Source organism: Marmota flaviventris, chromosome 3 (assembly GCF_047511675.1).
Source record: "Marmota flaviventris isolate mMarFla1 chromosome 3, mMarFla1.hap1, whole genome shotgun sequence".
Classification (NCBI taxonomy): Eukaryota; Metazoa; Chordata; class Mammalia; order Rodentia; family Sciuridae; genus Marmota; species Marmota flaviventris.
Window position 1 is genome coordinate 125,738,111 of NC_092500.1, and position 16,507 is coordinate 125,754,617.

The 16,507-nt window shown below is 36.8% G+C and overlaps 1 protein-coding gene across 1 annotated transcript in view; it reads right to left on the reverse strand.

Moving 5' to 3' along the window:
* The window catches only part of LOC114104827 (antigen WC1.1-like), a 185,280-nt gene that overhangs the window by 63,178 nt on the left and 105,595 nt on the right, over positions 1–16,507 (reverse strand). Inside the window, 4 exon segments of the mRNA XM_071609306.1 lie at positions 483–800; positions 891–1,190; positions 15,884–15,955; positions 15,958–16,197. Coding sequence (XP_071465407.1) covers positions 483–800; positions 891–1,190; positions 15,884–15,955; positions 15,958–16,197 — 930 coding nt within the window.

Genomic DNA, 16,507 nt, shown 5'->3' on the forward strand with positions numbered 1-16,507 from the left:
GGTCATTCAGCATAAAACTCAACAGCAATAAAAATAGAGAAAGCTCTGCTACAAATAGCAAAATGGGTAAACTCCAAGCACAATGTAGAGTCAAAGTAGATACAACAAAAGAAGATACTGCATGATTTTACATAATGGTCAAATCTGACAAAATTTTTCTTTGGCAGCTGAAGTCTAAGGGGAGGATGGGCAGTGACTGAAGGAATGTGCAGCAGGTGTCTTCTGGGAGCTGCTAATGTTCTCTGATGGTGCAAGGTAAGAAACTTCCCAGAGTTTTCATGCATCGTTATAGAGTGTTCTCTATGAATTGCAATAAATAATAATGCTTACTTAGAACTATTTCACTTAAAACCGCTTGGCAGGGCCTAAAGGATAAATGATCATTGAGAAGAATCATATTTTATTATGGAACATCAGCTCTCCACGCTGTCTGCTCTTAGAGACATGCCACTCAAGTACCAGCCAGCCCTGACCTCTCTTACCTGAGCAGACCACAGAGGCTGTGTTTCCATGGGCACAGGCAGGAACACCCAGGGCAGTCACAGGACAATTCCACAAGAAGGACTCAGACCCTGAGCAGTGAAATCTGTCTCTCCAGATCTCATCTTCTCCTTCCACAAAGTACTCTCCTTTTGGGGTGGAGATGGCGACTCCACAGCCCAGCTGACGGCAGACAACATTGGCATTGGCCATATTCCAGTGGGAGGCACAGAGTGTTCTCCAGCTTCCAGAGGTCTTCATCTCCACTTGACCTTCACACTGAGAGCTGCCATTTTTCATGAGCCGAACATCTGTATATCCTGGTAGAAGACTGGGTTTTAGTAACATCCCACATTTTTCTTACCCACCTCACAGTTATAGGGTGGTTAACATCCTGCTGGGATTCTTACCTGAGCAGACAACTTGCACAGCCCCTCTGTGTGGGCAGCTTCCTCCAGGACAGAGCACTCTGGGACAGAACCAGAGCTCAGGCTCCCGCCCCTCACACTGGAACTCTTCAGCCCAGACCTGTTCTCTGGTGGGCAGGTTCCTTAGGACAGATGCAGCCTGGCCACACCCTAGCTCTGCACAGATGACTTGGGCTGTGGGTAATGTGAAATTCCCACCAGATACTGGAATCCACTCTCCTCCAGAATTTTCTTCTACTCGCCCAGAGCAATGTCCATCTCCTCCTTATAAATGCACAAATCCTAAGGAAGAAATTAACTATTAAAATTAGTATCTTGGCTTGGAATTCATAGATACATATCTCAGGCAATGATTGAGAGCTTTTCTTTACTCAGGGTGTGGGGAATGGATTCAACAGTTGGTATCAGAATGGGCATTTCAGGAGAAAATATATGAAGACAAATTTAGGAGGAGGAATTTAAATGATGAGTTCTGAAAATATTATTGACTCAAATCTATCTCTGTCTCCTTTTTTATAGGATCTGTATCAATCTCTGAATTTGAAGTCATGTTTAAAAGACTAGGCTTAATTTTTAACATTTTATCCTCAAAAACTTTTACTTCACTAAAAAACCTCTAACTAGGTTGACATTTGTTAATGAATGAAAAAAATTCAAAATTTATCAAAAACTGACAATTCATATCTATTTCTCATTTATAGATATATATGGATGAAGAAAGAATCTGCTAAATCTGGTGAGGCTGAGATGAAATCCGGTTATTTTTCTAAAATAATCAGGGTTCTTTACATTATATTTCCTATTATAGAAGACAAAAGGAAAGTTTAGATTTAAGATCAGAAGTTACAAAAAAAGAGGTTACCAAGATTTTTAAGTATTTTTTTCTATTAAAAATTTTGTTTCAAGGGATTATTTTGTTACTAATAAGTGGAGTTGGGAGAAGCCACTAGATACCTATTGAAGCTCATCAGGAAGAGATTTCAAGTATGGGTTTAGACCTTTGGACAGGGTTTTGGCCACAGGTATGGAAAAGTAATGTTTATGTGATGAAAAATTTAAGCAGGGCATTCTTGTTGAAAAAGAATATTGTAAGCCTTCAAAATGGAATAAATATCAAAAGAATTAATTTACTTTAGTAATTTTTTTTTACTTAAAACATTATAATTAGAATATTCTCATTTCTCTCTGGAACTGTTGTATTAACATCAAGTGTGGATTTGTGACCTTGTGATCACAAAGACTTTTTAATTTATATCATTATTACAGAGGAGTGATGACAATGTACCTTACTTGGAAAGTCACAGTGAAAGTACAAAGTTCAAACTGAAATGAGTATACTTTCAGATGGTATGTTTTACTGAGTGTGAGACCTTCAGGGTGTCATAAAAAATCAGCTATCAATATTGGTGTCCAGTGAGAAGAACAATAAAGATCAGCCTCCAGAAGAGAAACCATCACTGCAGGCTCTCCCTGTGGATGCAGCCAGGTCTTGTTCTCTGTGGATTCTGATTTCCATTCAGGACATCTCCACACTAGGGGTTAACACTACCACCACCACAACCATGAATTGTGCATGATTGATTAAAGTTTTGGCTCAATTAGATACACAAAGTTGTCTTCAGAAGTATTAATTCTTATTAATTTAATTGTATATGGTATATTTCTAGATCCTGATATAAAATGTCTCAATTTAGGTAGAATACATTACTTTTGAGTTCTGAGACAATTTAGTGGAATATCTGATTGTAGTGTCCTCCAGTTTAAATGTTATGTGGGTCTGTTTTTTTTAGGCACTGAATTCTGTTGCAATGTAAAATCTTCACAGGGAACTTTGTAATTTTAACTAATGAAAATTGGAAGCATTTCAAATAAAGAAATAGATCACCCAATGCAGGTTTTATATTTGCTCTTCTACTCTTAACATATCAGAGAGACCTAATCCAGTTACATACCTGGGAAGGTGAAGAGTAAAATTTCTACTGAACATGTACTCAGACAGTCAACTGAGTATCTGTCATTGTTCTGAACAGAGATCCTGAGGTGTTCAGAAAGCAGTGTTGTTGCAAACTCAACAATATTTTTATTCATATTTTAAATGGTATTAATTATTTGTTGTTTTCTAGGCATTATTAATGAAATAACATACATACAGAAAACTCAAACTTTTTTTGATACTACTTGATTTAGAAATTAGAATCAGCTACCATCTACACAGAGGTGATCCCCACTTGTTATTCTCAGGGATTAAATTACTCTGTTGTATTTAATAAAATATAAATAGAACAGTCAAAGTGTGGTTCAGGTGCAGGTATATGCTGTTCTGAAAACCCAGATCCCCTCATTCCATAGATAGGTATGAATATGGTCTACATAGTTCTTCAGCAAAGTATGCATTTCTTATATCATAGTGGTTTAGAAATCCTCATTAGTACTATTGGAAAAAATACATATCAGTTTTGGCAAAATATCAATGGTCTAAAGGGATTTGGAAAAAAAAAATGATTTCCCTACTCATTGTCATTACTAGATAGTTGAGGTAAATAGTACCACTATTTTATTGTCAACCCCTCTTTACAACTGGCTTACTTATACAAAATATATTCTCAAATAAAACTAAGGTGAGCTGGAAGCAGTGGCAAACATCTGTAATCCCAGTGTCTCAGGCTGTTGATGCAAGAGGATTGTGAGTTCAAAGCCAGCCTCAGCAACAGCAAGGCACTAAGCAATGCATTGACAGCCTGTCTCTAAATAATATATATTAAAAAGGGCTTAGGATGTGATTCAGTGTTTAAGAACCCCTGAGTTCAATGTTTGGTATCTCTCCCCAAAACAAAAGACAAAAAAAGTGCCATATTAAACCTATTCACTCCGTCTGAACAATCTATAGTCTCCAAATCCCGAAGTCTGAATGTTGAGGTTGTGCCATCTGGGCCTCTAGTATATGAAAACATAGTTATCTATTATTTATTCAGAGTAGACCTTATTCTTGAATCATGAGGAAAAACTGAATGAAGGCTTCAATTTTATTGATGAGGACTAAATTTCCATTTATGGATCCACATGTCTCCTCATCCATCACTCCAAAATCCCACTATTCTCTGTAGGCATAGAACTGTGTCACCTGAGTACATGGGAATGTCTACATCAGCTGTTGGAAAGTAGAATATATCAGTGCTGCTGGAGAGCATTGCACAGCTCCCAGGACAGTTAGATTTTTGGAGTCAAGTACAGAGAAAGGAAAAACTAGAATCAACCATTTTCTCCTATAGGCATTTCTCATTCAAAGGTAGTAGGAGAAACTCTGACAATCTCAGCATGTTTGCCTGATTTCTCTGGGAATACACAAATATAATTTAGTTTGGGCCAAAGAAGTGAAATCCTGTTAAACATCTTGAAAACTGGTATCATATTTAATGGATTGAAAGTAGAGTTTTTCTTTTAGATGATACTGGATATCTAACCACTTCCATCACTTTTACTTAAGGTGATCTACCCTAAATTAACTGCCAGAGGAAGCAAAATACCTTTATGAAGGTTTCATAGGATGTGCATCTTGGCAGAGAAATTATAAAAAAAAATCCAATAAATATTTGAGAGTTAAATGAATTTGAAAGTCAGAAGCTAAAAATAAGAAACCAGTGGGTGAGTCTAAGAACATGGTAGATTAGCACAAAATAAAAATAGTAAATGGAAGAACATGGGGAAATACAGAGTGAAGCACAGAAAGAAAAAGGGATAGGAAATATGATATGGAACTAAGAGACCTGGTGAGAGAAACTAACACTCCTAATACTCTACAAGTTTTAGGTACTTAAAGCTACTATTTTTGTTAAAAATTCATGTCTCTTTTAAGTTACATGTAACAGAAAAATCCATTTTAGTATAATTATACAAGCATGGAATATATATTATTGCAGTTAGAGTTACATTCTTATTGATGTACATGATGGTGGGATTCACTGTGATGTTTTCTTATGTGCCCCTGGGAAAATTACGTCAGATTCATTCCACTGTCTTTGCTTTTCCTATCTCTCTCCTTCCCTCTATCTCCCATTGTCTAATCTACTGCACTTCTATTTTTCCTCTCACTGCAACCTAACTAACCCCTTCTTGTGGGTTAGCTTCCACAAATCAGAGAAAACATTTGAACTTTGGTTTTATAATGCTAGGTAGAAATCAGAAAATATGTGGGATATTTAATACACCCATTGTTTAATAATATAAATAAAATCTGTGATACTCTATCTATTGACTTGTACAGTTCATTCCTCCTAGCCCCCAATCTGGGCTGACAGTGGTGAGTTAGTTGTCTATAAGCAATAGAATGTGGTTAAGCCAGCATGGCTTGACTTGGAAACCTAGTTAACAAAGACATGCCTCCTCCTCTTGACTTAGTAAGAAGTTTACTTTATGGGAAATCTACTCTGTAGACCATCATGTGGAAGAGAGCATTTGCACATGGTTCTGCCGGCAGCCTCAGTTGAACATGAAGCTACCAGCCATGTGAATGAACTATCCTGGATTCCCATCTTGGCCAAGACTTCAAATGACCTGAGTTCCAGAAGAAATACAAGTGCAACCTCATGAGAGACCCCAAGAGGCAACTGCCAAAGAGCCTTTGGCAAGTTCCTGATTCTGGAAATCATGAGAAAAAATGAAATTTATTTTTATTTGAATTGGTATCTTGGGGGAAAAATTTATTAAGCAGCAATCCAGCCAAGATTACACTGAATCTCAGTAATCCTACCTTCCCTTGTGTGTTGTGGCACTATTTAGAATAGCTATGGTATGGAATCACCCCAACTGCTCACTGAAAGACAAATTCATAAAGTATAAGTGCTATATATATAGCCAAAAAGAAGAAAAAAATCCTGTCATTTTCAAAATGGAAAGAACTAGAAGACATTGTGTTTTGTTTAATAAGCCAGATACAGAAAAACAAAAACCCATGTCGTCTATCATATGTGCAAGCCAAAAGGAGTCCATCGAAAAATACAAAGGAGATTGCTACAAGGTGTAGGTCACATTTATAGCCCTAGATATGTCCAATCTGGTAAAAAAAAATTCTTGTGCATGAAGTTAAGAAAGATATGTATTTTGTGATAAATTCTCTAACATATATAGTCTAAATTTCTACTTTGGAAAAAAGTCAAAGCCGATTTTCATTTATGTAGAACAGACTCAAATATTGATTTACAAGGTCTCTTATTACTTACTTATTTTGCTTATTGCCATAGCTCAAAATGAGAACTTTTCATAAAATTATTGGCTTGTATTCTTCAAAAATATCCTGGGATACAAAGAAAAATTATAAGAGTTTCATAGTAAGAAACATAATGTTATGTTGAACTGAATGCAGTACATTACTCTATTTTTTTTTTACCATGAATAACATATTTAGTAAAATAGTAAAAATCTGAACAAGACTAATACACTATGTAATTATGTTACATCAAGGTGGATTTATGAAATTTTATAACAGCATTGTGGTTACATATGAAATTCTTGAAAATATTATAGGAGTAATGAGACACATTATCCACCTACTCTTAATTACTCATTCAGAAAGATTTGATAAATTTAGGCATAAATGGATCAAAGGAGAAAATAAAATAAAATAGTTACATTTGGAAATCTGGTTTAAGATTACCTGGCAATTTTATACTATCCTTAAAACTTTTTCATAATTACCAATTTAACATTAATAAATAAATTAAATGAAAGAAAGAAAAAAAAGAAAAACCCCACACAAAAAAATAAAACTGAAAATAATTTAAAGTTACTCCTATAATATTTCACCAAAAGAAACATTAACAGCCTCAAACACAAAAACACCTAGGACTAAATATTATAAAGGCTATGTATGTTCTTTGAGAGATATTAGAGATATACCTCATAAATCATTATCTCCATATTCATGTGTAGTCCAAATCCAATGTCAATCTAAATAACATCATGCTTTTATTTGTAGTAAACATATAAAGTTGCTTCTAAAATGTATGTAAAATGCATATGAACAAGTATGACTAACGCATTAGGCAAGAAAAACTACACAATTAGAGGAGGTACTGTAAAGTAATCTTTAAAGGAAACTTACTCAGACATGCTATGAAGTTATAACAATTAAGGGTATAAGGATACACAAACAACAGAATTGAATGGAACAGACTATAGAATGCGTAAGAAAATCTGCACCCAGTTTATTTCAAAGGTGACCCTGTGGTTGGGAAAAGCCTTTTCAGTGATGATGCTGAGTCAAATTGCTGCCCAAACAATAATGTGTAATTTTTCTTCACATCATACACACGCTTACAATATCAACCTCAGAGAGATTGTACAATTTTGCAAAAGAAAAGGAATTAAACATGTATAACATACCCTGGGAGAATATTTTTAAGCTCTTATGGTAGAAAGATTCTATTTAGTGTACAAAAAATGTTGACAATCTGTGCTTCATTAAGAACTACATTTGACACCTGAAAGAATACCATATTAAGAGAGTGAAAGTAAAAGGACAAGCATTAAAAAATCTGATACAAATACATACATATCTACACCAGAAGCTATTACCATGAAAATATGTAGGATCATTATTTGGGAAGTCAACAAGCGTCAAATCTCAATATCACTTGAATGTATCCATACATGGTCATGTGGTCATTCAGCATAAAACTCAACAGCAATAAAAATAGAGAAAGCTCTGCTACAAATAGCATAATGGTTAAACTCTAAGCACAATGTAGAGTCAAAGTAGATACAACAAAAGAAGATACTGCATGATTTTACATAATGGTCAAATCTGACAAAATTTTTCTTTGGCAGCTGAAGTCTAAGGGGAGGATGGGCAGTGACTGAAGGAATGTACAGCAGGTGACTTCTGGGAGCTGCTAATGTTCTCTGATGGTGCAAGAAACTTCCCAGAGTTTTCATGCATTGTTATAGAGTTTTCTCTATGAATTGCAATAAATAATAATGCTTACTTAGAACTATTCCACTTAAAACCACTTGTCAGGGCCTAAAGGATAAATGATCATTGAGAAGAATCATATTTTATTATGGAACATCAGCTCTCCACACTGTCTGCTCTTAGAGACATGCCACTCAAGTACCAGTCAGCCCTGACCTCTCTTACCTGAGCAGACCACAGAGGCTGTGTTTCCATGGGCACAGGCAGGAACACCCAGGGCAGTCACAGGACAATTCCACAAGAAGGACTCAGACCCTGAGCAGTGGAATCGTTGTTTCCAGATCTCATCTTCTCCTTCCACAAAGTATTCTCCTTTTGGGGTGGAGATGGTAACCCCACAACCCAGCTGACGGCAGACAACATTGGCATTGGCCATATTCCAGTTGGGGGCACAGAGTGTTCTCCAGCCTCCAGAGGTCTTCATCTCCACTTGACCTTCACACCGAGAGCTGCCATTTTTCATGAGCCGAACATCTGTATATCCTGGTAGAAGACTGGGTTTTAGTAACATCCCACATTTTTCTTACCCATCTCAGAGTTATAGGGTGGTTAACATCCTGCTCAGGTGGGATTCTCACCTGAGCAGACAACTTGCACAGCCCCTCTGTGTGGGCAGCTTCCTCCAGGACAGGGCACTCTGGGACAGAACCAGAGCTCAGGCTCCTGCCCCTCACAGTGGAACTCTTCAGCCCAGACTAGTTCACCAGGCTCTCTGGTGGGCAGGTTCCCTAGGAAAGATACAGCCTGGCCACACCCCAGCTCTGCACAAATGATCTGGGCCATTGGGAAGGTGAAATTTCCATCACATACTGGAATCCACTCTCCTCCAGAATTCACTTCCACTCACCCAGAGCAATGTCCAGCTCCTCCTTCCAAAGGCACAAATCCTAAGGAGGATATTAACCATCAAAATGAGTATCTCGGCTTGGAATTTGGAGGTACATGTCTCAGGCAATGCTTGGGAGTTTTTCTTTTCCCAGTGTGTTGAGAGTGTTTTCAACATTTTGTATCAGAATGGAAATTTCTGGAGCAAGTATGTGAAAACAAATATACAAGGAGGAATTTAAAAGATCAATTCTGAATTATCGATTTAAGAAATAAATGTATATTTATAAAACTGTGTGTGTTTGTGTAATATATGTGTTTTTGCTTTTTTCTATATGAACATAATATACTTCATATTAAAAAAAGATACCTGTGTGTGTGTCTGTATATCTGTCTCTATCAGTCAACTTCTTTTTTTATACTACCTACATCAATCAACTGAATTTGAACTCCAGTAGAAAATAACCGGGCTTAATTTTCACAATTTTGTCCTCAAGAACTTTTTCTTCACTAAAAAATTCAACTAACTTAACATTTGTTAATGAATTAAAATATCAGTATGTATCAAAATATGACAATTTATATTTATTTTCCATTTAGAGATGAGGGGAGAGTCCACCAAATAGTGTGAGACTGAGATGACACCAGGTTATTTTGACTAAAATAATCAGGGTTTTTATATCATACTTCCTAAGACAGTAAGAGAATTTAGAAGTAGGAAGAGAAGTATACACACACACACACACACACACACACACACACACACGAAGTTATCAAGAGATTTGAGCATGATTTTTGAATTTTTGTTTTATTTTGTTTTGAGGGATTATTTTCTTACTAATAAGTGGAGTTGGAAGAAGCCATTAGATATCTATTGAATCTCATTAGGAAGAGATTTCAACATACATTTAGACCTTTGGACAGGCATTTGACCACCGGTATGGAAAAGAATGTAAGGAAGTTTATGTCTTGAAAAAGTTCATTAGAGAATTCTTGCTGAAGAGAATAATATGATCAGTGATTATTTTTCCAAAGTAAGTCTTCAAAATGGAATTAACATCAAAAGTATTTATCTACTTTATTAAAATTTTATTTAAAGCATTGTAATTAGAATACTATCATTTCTCTCTGAAACTGATATATTAACATCAAGTGTGGATTTGTAATTACAAGGACTTTTTAATTTATATCATTTTTACAGAGGAGTGATGACAATGTACCTTACTTGGAAAGTCACAATGACAATACAAAATTTCAAATTGAAATCATTATACTTTCACATGGTATGTTTTACAGAGTATGAGACCTGCTGGGCATCATAAAGCTCAGCTATCAATATTGGTGTCCAGTGACAGGAACAGTAAAGATCAGACTCCAGAACAGAAATCATTAATGTAGGCTCTCCCTGTGGATGCAGCCAGATCTTTTTCTCTTTTTTCTCTTTCCATTCAGGACATCTCCACACTAGGGGTTAGCATCACCACCATCATGAGTTGTGCATGACTTATTAAAGTTCTGGTTCGATTAGATACAGAAAGTTGTCTACAGAAGCACTAATTCTTTTTCATTTAATTGTATATTGTATGTTACTAGATCCCAATATAGAATGCCTCAATTGAGGTAGAATAACATTACTTTTGTTTTCTGAGACAATTCAGTGGAATATATGATTGTAGTGTTCTTCAGTTGAAATGTTATGTGGCACATTTTCTTCGGCACTGGACTAAGAAAAACATTCTATTGCAGTATCATACCTTCACAAAGAACTTTTGTATAAATTACACTAATGAAAATTGGAAGCATTTCAGATAAAAAAAAAAGATTATCCAGTGTAGGTTTCACCTTTGCTCCTCTACTATTCACAGATCAGAGAGACCTAATCCAGTTATAAGTCTGAGAGAGGGAAGAGTAAAATTTATACAGAACACGTACTCAGACCATCAATTGAGTGTCTGTCATTTTGCTGAACAGAGATCCTGAAGTGTTCAGGGGCAGTGTTTTTTGCAAAATCAACAATATTTTTATTTATCTTTAAAACTATATTAATTATTTGTTGTTTTCCAGGCATTTTTAATGAAATAACATGCATCCAGGAAACTCAAAACATTTTCTTTTGAACATAATTGATGTACAAATTAGAGTCAGCTACCATCTACACAGAGGTGATCCCCACTTGTTATTCTCACGGGTTAAATTACTCTGTTGTATCTAATGAAATATAAATAGAACAGTCAATTTATGGTTCAAGAGTAGATACATTATTCTGTAAACCCAGATTCCCCTGATTCCAGAGGTAGGTATTACTACGGTCAACATAGTTCTTCAACTAAATAGGCATTTCTTATATCAGTGGTTTAGAAATCCTCATTAGTACTATTGGCAAAAATACATACCAGTTTTGATAAAATATCAATGGTATAAAGGAATTTGGAGATAAAAAATGATTTTCCTTTCTCATCTGCATTACCAGATGGTTGAGGTAAATAATATAACCATTTTATTGTTTACCATCATGTGCACCTATTTTGCTTATACAAAATACATTCTCAAATAAAAGTAAGGTGCAACAGGTGCTCTGGCACATGCCTGTAGTCCCAGTGACTCTCAGAAGGATGAGACAAGAGGATTGTGAGTTAAAAGCCAGTCTCAAGCAACAGCCAGATGCTAAGCAACTCAGGGAGAACCTGTCTCTAAATATAAAAATATAAGAAAGGGGTTAGGATGTGGCTCAGTGTTTAAGTATCCTTGAGTTTCATCTCCAGTAACAACAACGACAATAACAACCAAAACAAAACCCCCTAAACAAAAAAAAAATAAGGAGATATATTGAACCTATTCACTCAGTTTGACCAATCAACAGTCACAAAATTCCAGAGGTCTGAATGTTGAGGTTGGTTCATCTGGACCTCTAGTGTGTGAACAATAATTATCAATTATATGTTCAGAATAGTCCTTCTTCTTGAATCATGAGGAAAAACTATGAAGGCTTCAACATTACTGAAGAGGCCTAAATTGGTATAATTTACCCAGAATGGTAATTTTTCAAGTCTTGAAAGTATTGACATGCATTGCTCCCTCTGAGTTGTGTTAGACGTTTCTTCTTTGAGTTTTGAGGCACAAAACGAAGCTAACCTACCCGAGTCTTTATTGAGGCATAAAAATTAAATACAGTATTCAATTTTGGGTCCAGAAACCTCATCTCTCTGTCCACCTGTCTCCTTGTCCATCACTCCACAATCCTACTATTCTTTTCAGGTCACAGAACTGTGTCCCCTGAGTACGTGGGATTGTCTCCATCAGATGTTGTATTTGCCCAGGCAGTGGTCCACAAAGGTCAAGTGCCTGCCTCAAAGAGCAAACTTTACCATTGGGCTTCCAAGTTACCTTTGAAAGCCAGAGGTGTCAGCATAACCTGTCCATCAAGGCAGGGGACAAGGTGAGTGGTCATTAGAGGCCCAGTATTGTTTAAAATGCCTTTCACTGGGAAAGGGTAAAAATGGGGCAGAGAGGTCTTCAAGGAAGACACAATCTAAACGTTCTGCCCAGTCCTAATGTAGGAAACATTTTATAAAGGCAATTTTGAGAGTCTCCTTCCATGTTTTCTTATTCAAAACATATACCCAAAGTTTCCATGTTATAGAAGTGTGGGTTTGGATTTTTTTTTTGTTGTTGTTGTTCTGGATACATATATATCAAGGAAATAATATTGCTATCTTTGTGGAGCTGCACAAGAAATGGGAACTAAAATGTTTCAAGTTTCTGAAAAATGTGTCATCCATGGGATCTTTTCGTTCCCCATTCTGACCTCAATGACATAACTTTGAGTCACTTTTGTAAATAATTCTTCTCCTTTTGTATAGCTAAGGTGTACAGGATTAACACAAATGTAAACAGATTTCCTCATCATATACCCAGGGTGTTAAGTGATGCTCAGATAATTCATGTGTGCTCTTTGTCACCCTTCTGTTGCCATCTTCCATATACTGTAAGTTTTCTCTGTTTTCAAAAAACTCTATTTGTCTCCTTGTTCCTATTCTTATAAAATTTACCTTCCAATGCACTTTTCTTGTATCATTGAATCCATCAATGTAAACTATAAAATCTTCCCCCATATCTTCTCATTTTTCTATTTCTTTCCCCTTAAATTTATTTCAACAGATACCTAAAAACACAAATAGTGTACATTTTAAAGGGTAAAGAGATGTGCTGGTGTATGTATACATTGTGTTATCTTTGTCTCCTCACACACTTTATTTCTTTTTGTTGAAAATTTCCAAATGCTTTCTTATGACTTTTTGAAATGTAGTTTATTATTGTTTTCTATAGTCACCCTACTGTGTAGTGGTGCACCAGAAGGTCTTGCTCTTATCTAAGCAAAACCTCTTATTCATTTACCATCTGTAGCCTTCCATCTCTATCCCCTACACTCTCCAGCCTATAGTAATCACAATTCCAGTTTCAAATTCCATATGGTCAACTCTTTCAGATTTAACACATAGTAAGATTATAAAGCACTTTTCTTTCTTTGCCTGAGTTATTTCACATAGTAAATGAAAGGATTTCATTCCTTTTCTTCCCTAAAGAACGTTACATTGCATACATTTATTTTAATTTATTTATCCATTTATCAGTTGATGGACACTTACATCAATTCCATTTCTTAGATACTCCTGTCTCTTTAACAACCCAATTTTATTTATTTTATCATCTTTGGATATATTCTCAGCAGTTGATTAATATATTATATGGTAATTTTTCTGGGGACTGTCTGGTATATGTCTTCATATTTCCTGTGTTTCTAAAGGATAATTTTTCAATGTTCTATATTTTTTAAAAAAAATATTTATTTATTCTAATTTGTTACACATGACAGCAGAATGCATTTCAATTCATAGTACAAATATAGCTCTTGATTTCTCCTGTCTCTGATTGTTCACAAGGTAGAGTCACAATATTCGTGTCTTCATACGTGTACTTATGGTAATGATGTCCATCTCATTCTACCATCTTTCCTATCCACCTGCTCCGTTCCTTCCCCTCCCTCCCCTTTGCTCTATCAAGTTCTTCCATTACTCCCATGATCTCTCTGCACCTGTCCCCATTATGGATCAACATCCACATATCAGAGAAAACATTTGGCCTTTGGTTTATTGGGATTGGCTTTCTTCCTTTAGCATAATATTCTCCAACTCCATTCATTTACTTGCAAATGCCATGATTTTGTTCTCTTTTAATGCTGAGTAATATTCCATTGTGTGTGTGTGTGTGTGTGTGTGTGTGTATATATATATATATATATATATATATATCCACAGTTGTTTTATCCATTCGTCTACTGAAGGATATCTAGGTTGGTTCCACAATTTAGCTATTGTCAATGTGTTCTGTATTTTTGATTGGCAGGGTTTTCTTTCACTCTATGAAAATCTCATGACACTCACTCACTTTTGGTCTATATGTTTGCTGTTGAGAAGACTGTCATCAGGTGAATTAGGCCACCCTTATGTGTTGTTTGTTTCTTTTCTCTTGATTCCTTGAGACTCTTTATCTTTAATCTTTGTGAGGTGTGTTATAACATGTAAAGATCCCAAAGCTCCAGGTCAAATCTGGGTGGCCCACTATATTTTCACCCCCAAGCAGAGACTTAACTCTGTACTTTCTCCATAGTGTGCTGTATGGGCTATGGGGAGGAATGAGGAGAGTGGTCCTGTGGCCACCAATGCTGCCATGCTATTTCACTACCCTAGGAAACAGCCAGATGGGACAGCACAGAACTGGGAATTCACCAAGGCCCTCAATGCTGCCTACTGCTGAGGTGGACTCAAAGACTAGGACTCCTGCAGCCAATCACAGGCTCTACTCGGATATGTCCCACCAGCACTCAGGTCTTTCTTGCTCTATGATCTCAGTCCTAGAGTTAAGGTCTCTAATTCCCACTGAGTGCTGAGTATCACTCCCCCATGGTGGGCCTGGCACTGAGCTCCAACACAAAGTTCTATACCAGCCCTATGCCCTGCTCCTTAACAGGTGGAGTCTTACTTCCTTCTCTGCCAAGGCAGCTTGGAGGCGTGGTGGTGGAGACAGTCTTTTTCTGCTGACTAAACACAGTTCTAGATTCTCAGTCAGAGGGCACTGGTTTAGAAATCAGTGTTGTCAGACTCTACAGGACACCAGGTTCCATTCTGGCAGGTCTTGTCCTGGGTTTTAAGTCTGAAGCCTAAGGTTGATTTCTTTTCCATTCCCCAGGAAGGATGCATCTGTCTTCATGATGGGCTGCTTAAGGTTGGAAACTTCTAAACTTCCTCCCTCTTGAATATGTCATTTCTTTTTAATATACTAAAAACAGGCACTCACCTTGTTTATTGTCCCTTATCAAGCTAGTTTGGTATGTGAATACCAGTTAACTCAGTGTATTTGTGGGAGATCACTGAATAAATATCCTGGTCCTGAACTATATGTTCTCTTACCATAATTAATATGCACTAATATTTTATGGAACTCAACATTATCCAGGACTGGGTTACATTAACCTTTCCAAGTATGAGTTTATACAGATGCTGCTTTGAAAAGCAAATGTAACAAGAATCTACTGTAGTAATGATGGAAGGAAAGGCTGTGACTCAGGGTATTTAATTCACAGTTCTCTAGCTCTTCCTGCCAATGTGTTAAGAATTCTCATGTCTAAATATGGAAAGAAGAATGGCAACTTTCCAGAAATTCAAAATTCTCCTGTGAGGTTTTCAATCCCATTCCTTTGCCCATACACCTACTGACCCAGTACAAAATTATCTCTGGCTTTACATATATAAACACTCATTTCAATAGAGAAAAGCAAAGCCTCATTCTTCTGTGTCTTTTGAAAAGTACTGCAAACAGAGAATGTGTGGTAATTTATGTATAATTCTAAAAATAGTAAAGTAGAGAAACAAAAATTATGAAGATTGATTTTAAGTGAATCATCCTACAACAAGCCTATCTTATCAATAAAGAGAATTGAGAAAGAAAAGTAGAATATTTGAAGTTTACAAGAAAAGAAACCAATGAAGCTCATTGTCTGCAGCTATTTCAAACACTCAGGGTCTATGAAAGAACCTCTCTGTCCTCTATGCACTGTTCTTTTTCTACTCTCCCACTTCCTTAGACCTTTTCATTCTCCAATACAGTGGGAATTCACTGGCCATACCTGAGCAGATGACACCTGCATCCACCTTGTGTGTGCAGTAGTTTTGACCCCAGCCTAGGGAAGAGCACTTCACAAATGGGACTCCTCTCCTGTGCAGTCCAGGTTATCCAGCCAGATGGGCCCTGATCCTTCCCCAAAGAATGCCCTGTGCAGGGCATTTAGGGCCTCTCCACAGCCCACTTGTCTGCACACCACGTGGGCATCATTCAGGTCCCAGCTGTAGCCACAGAGAGTGCCCCAGGAATGCTGGTAAAAAACCTCCACTCTGCCTGCACAGCGACTGCCCCCATCCACCAGGCGAATCTGTGGAATATCTGAGGAGAAAGAATCGTGTCAATGGTTGCATTTACAAAGAGAATGAGAAGGGTTCTCCATCCCCCAAACTAAGCTTTCAGAATTCAGATTTTTCTAGGTAAGACATGGAGTTGTTACACCAGGGCAACAGCTAAATCTCAGTTCCTACCAAAACAATGAGGAAAATTAATTGTGTAAAAAAAAAAAAAAAGGAATTAAACTCATTGTCCACTCCCATTCAGGAGAGTCAGCTGCTACCTACCCACAGAAACTCTGGCTACCACTCCCCTGTGGGCCCCCAACTACCAATGAGAGGCTCCCCTGGTTGCC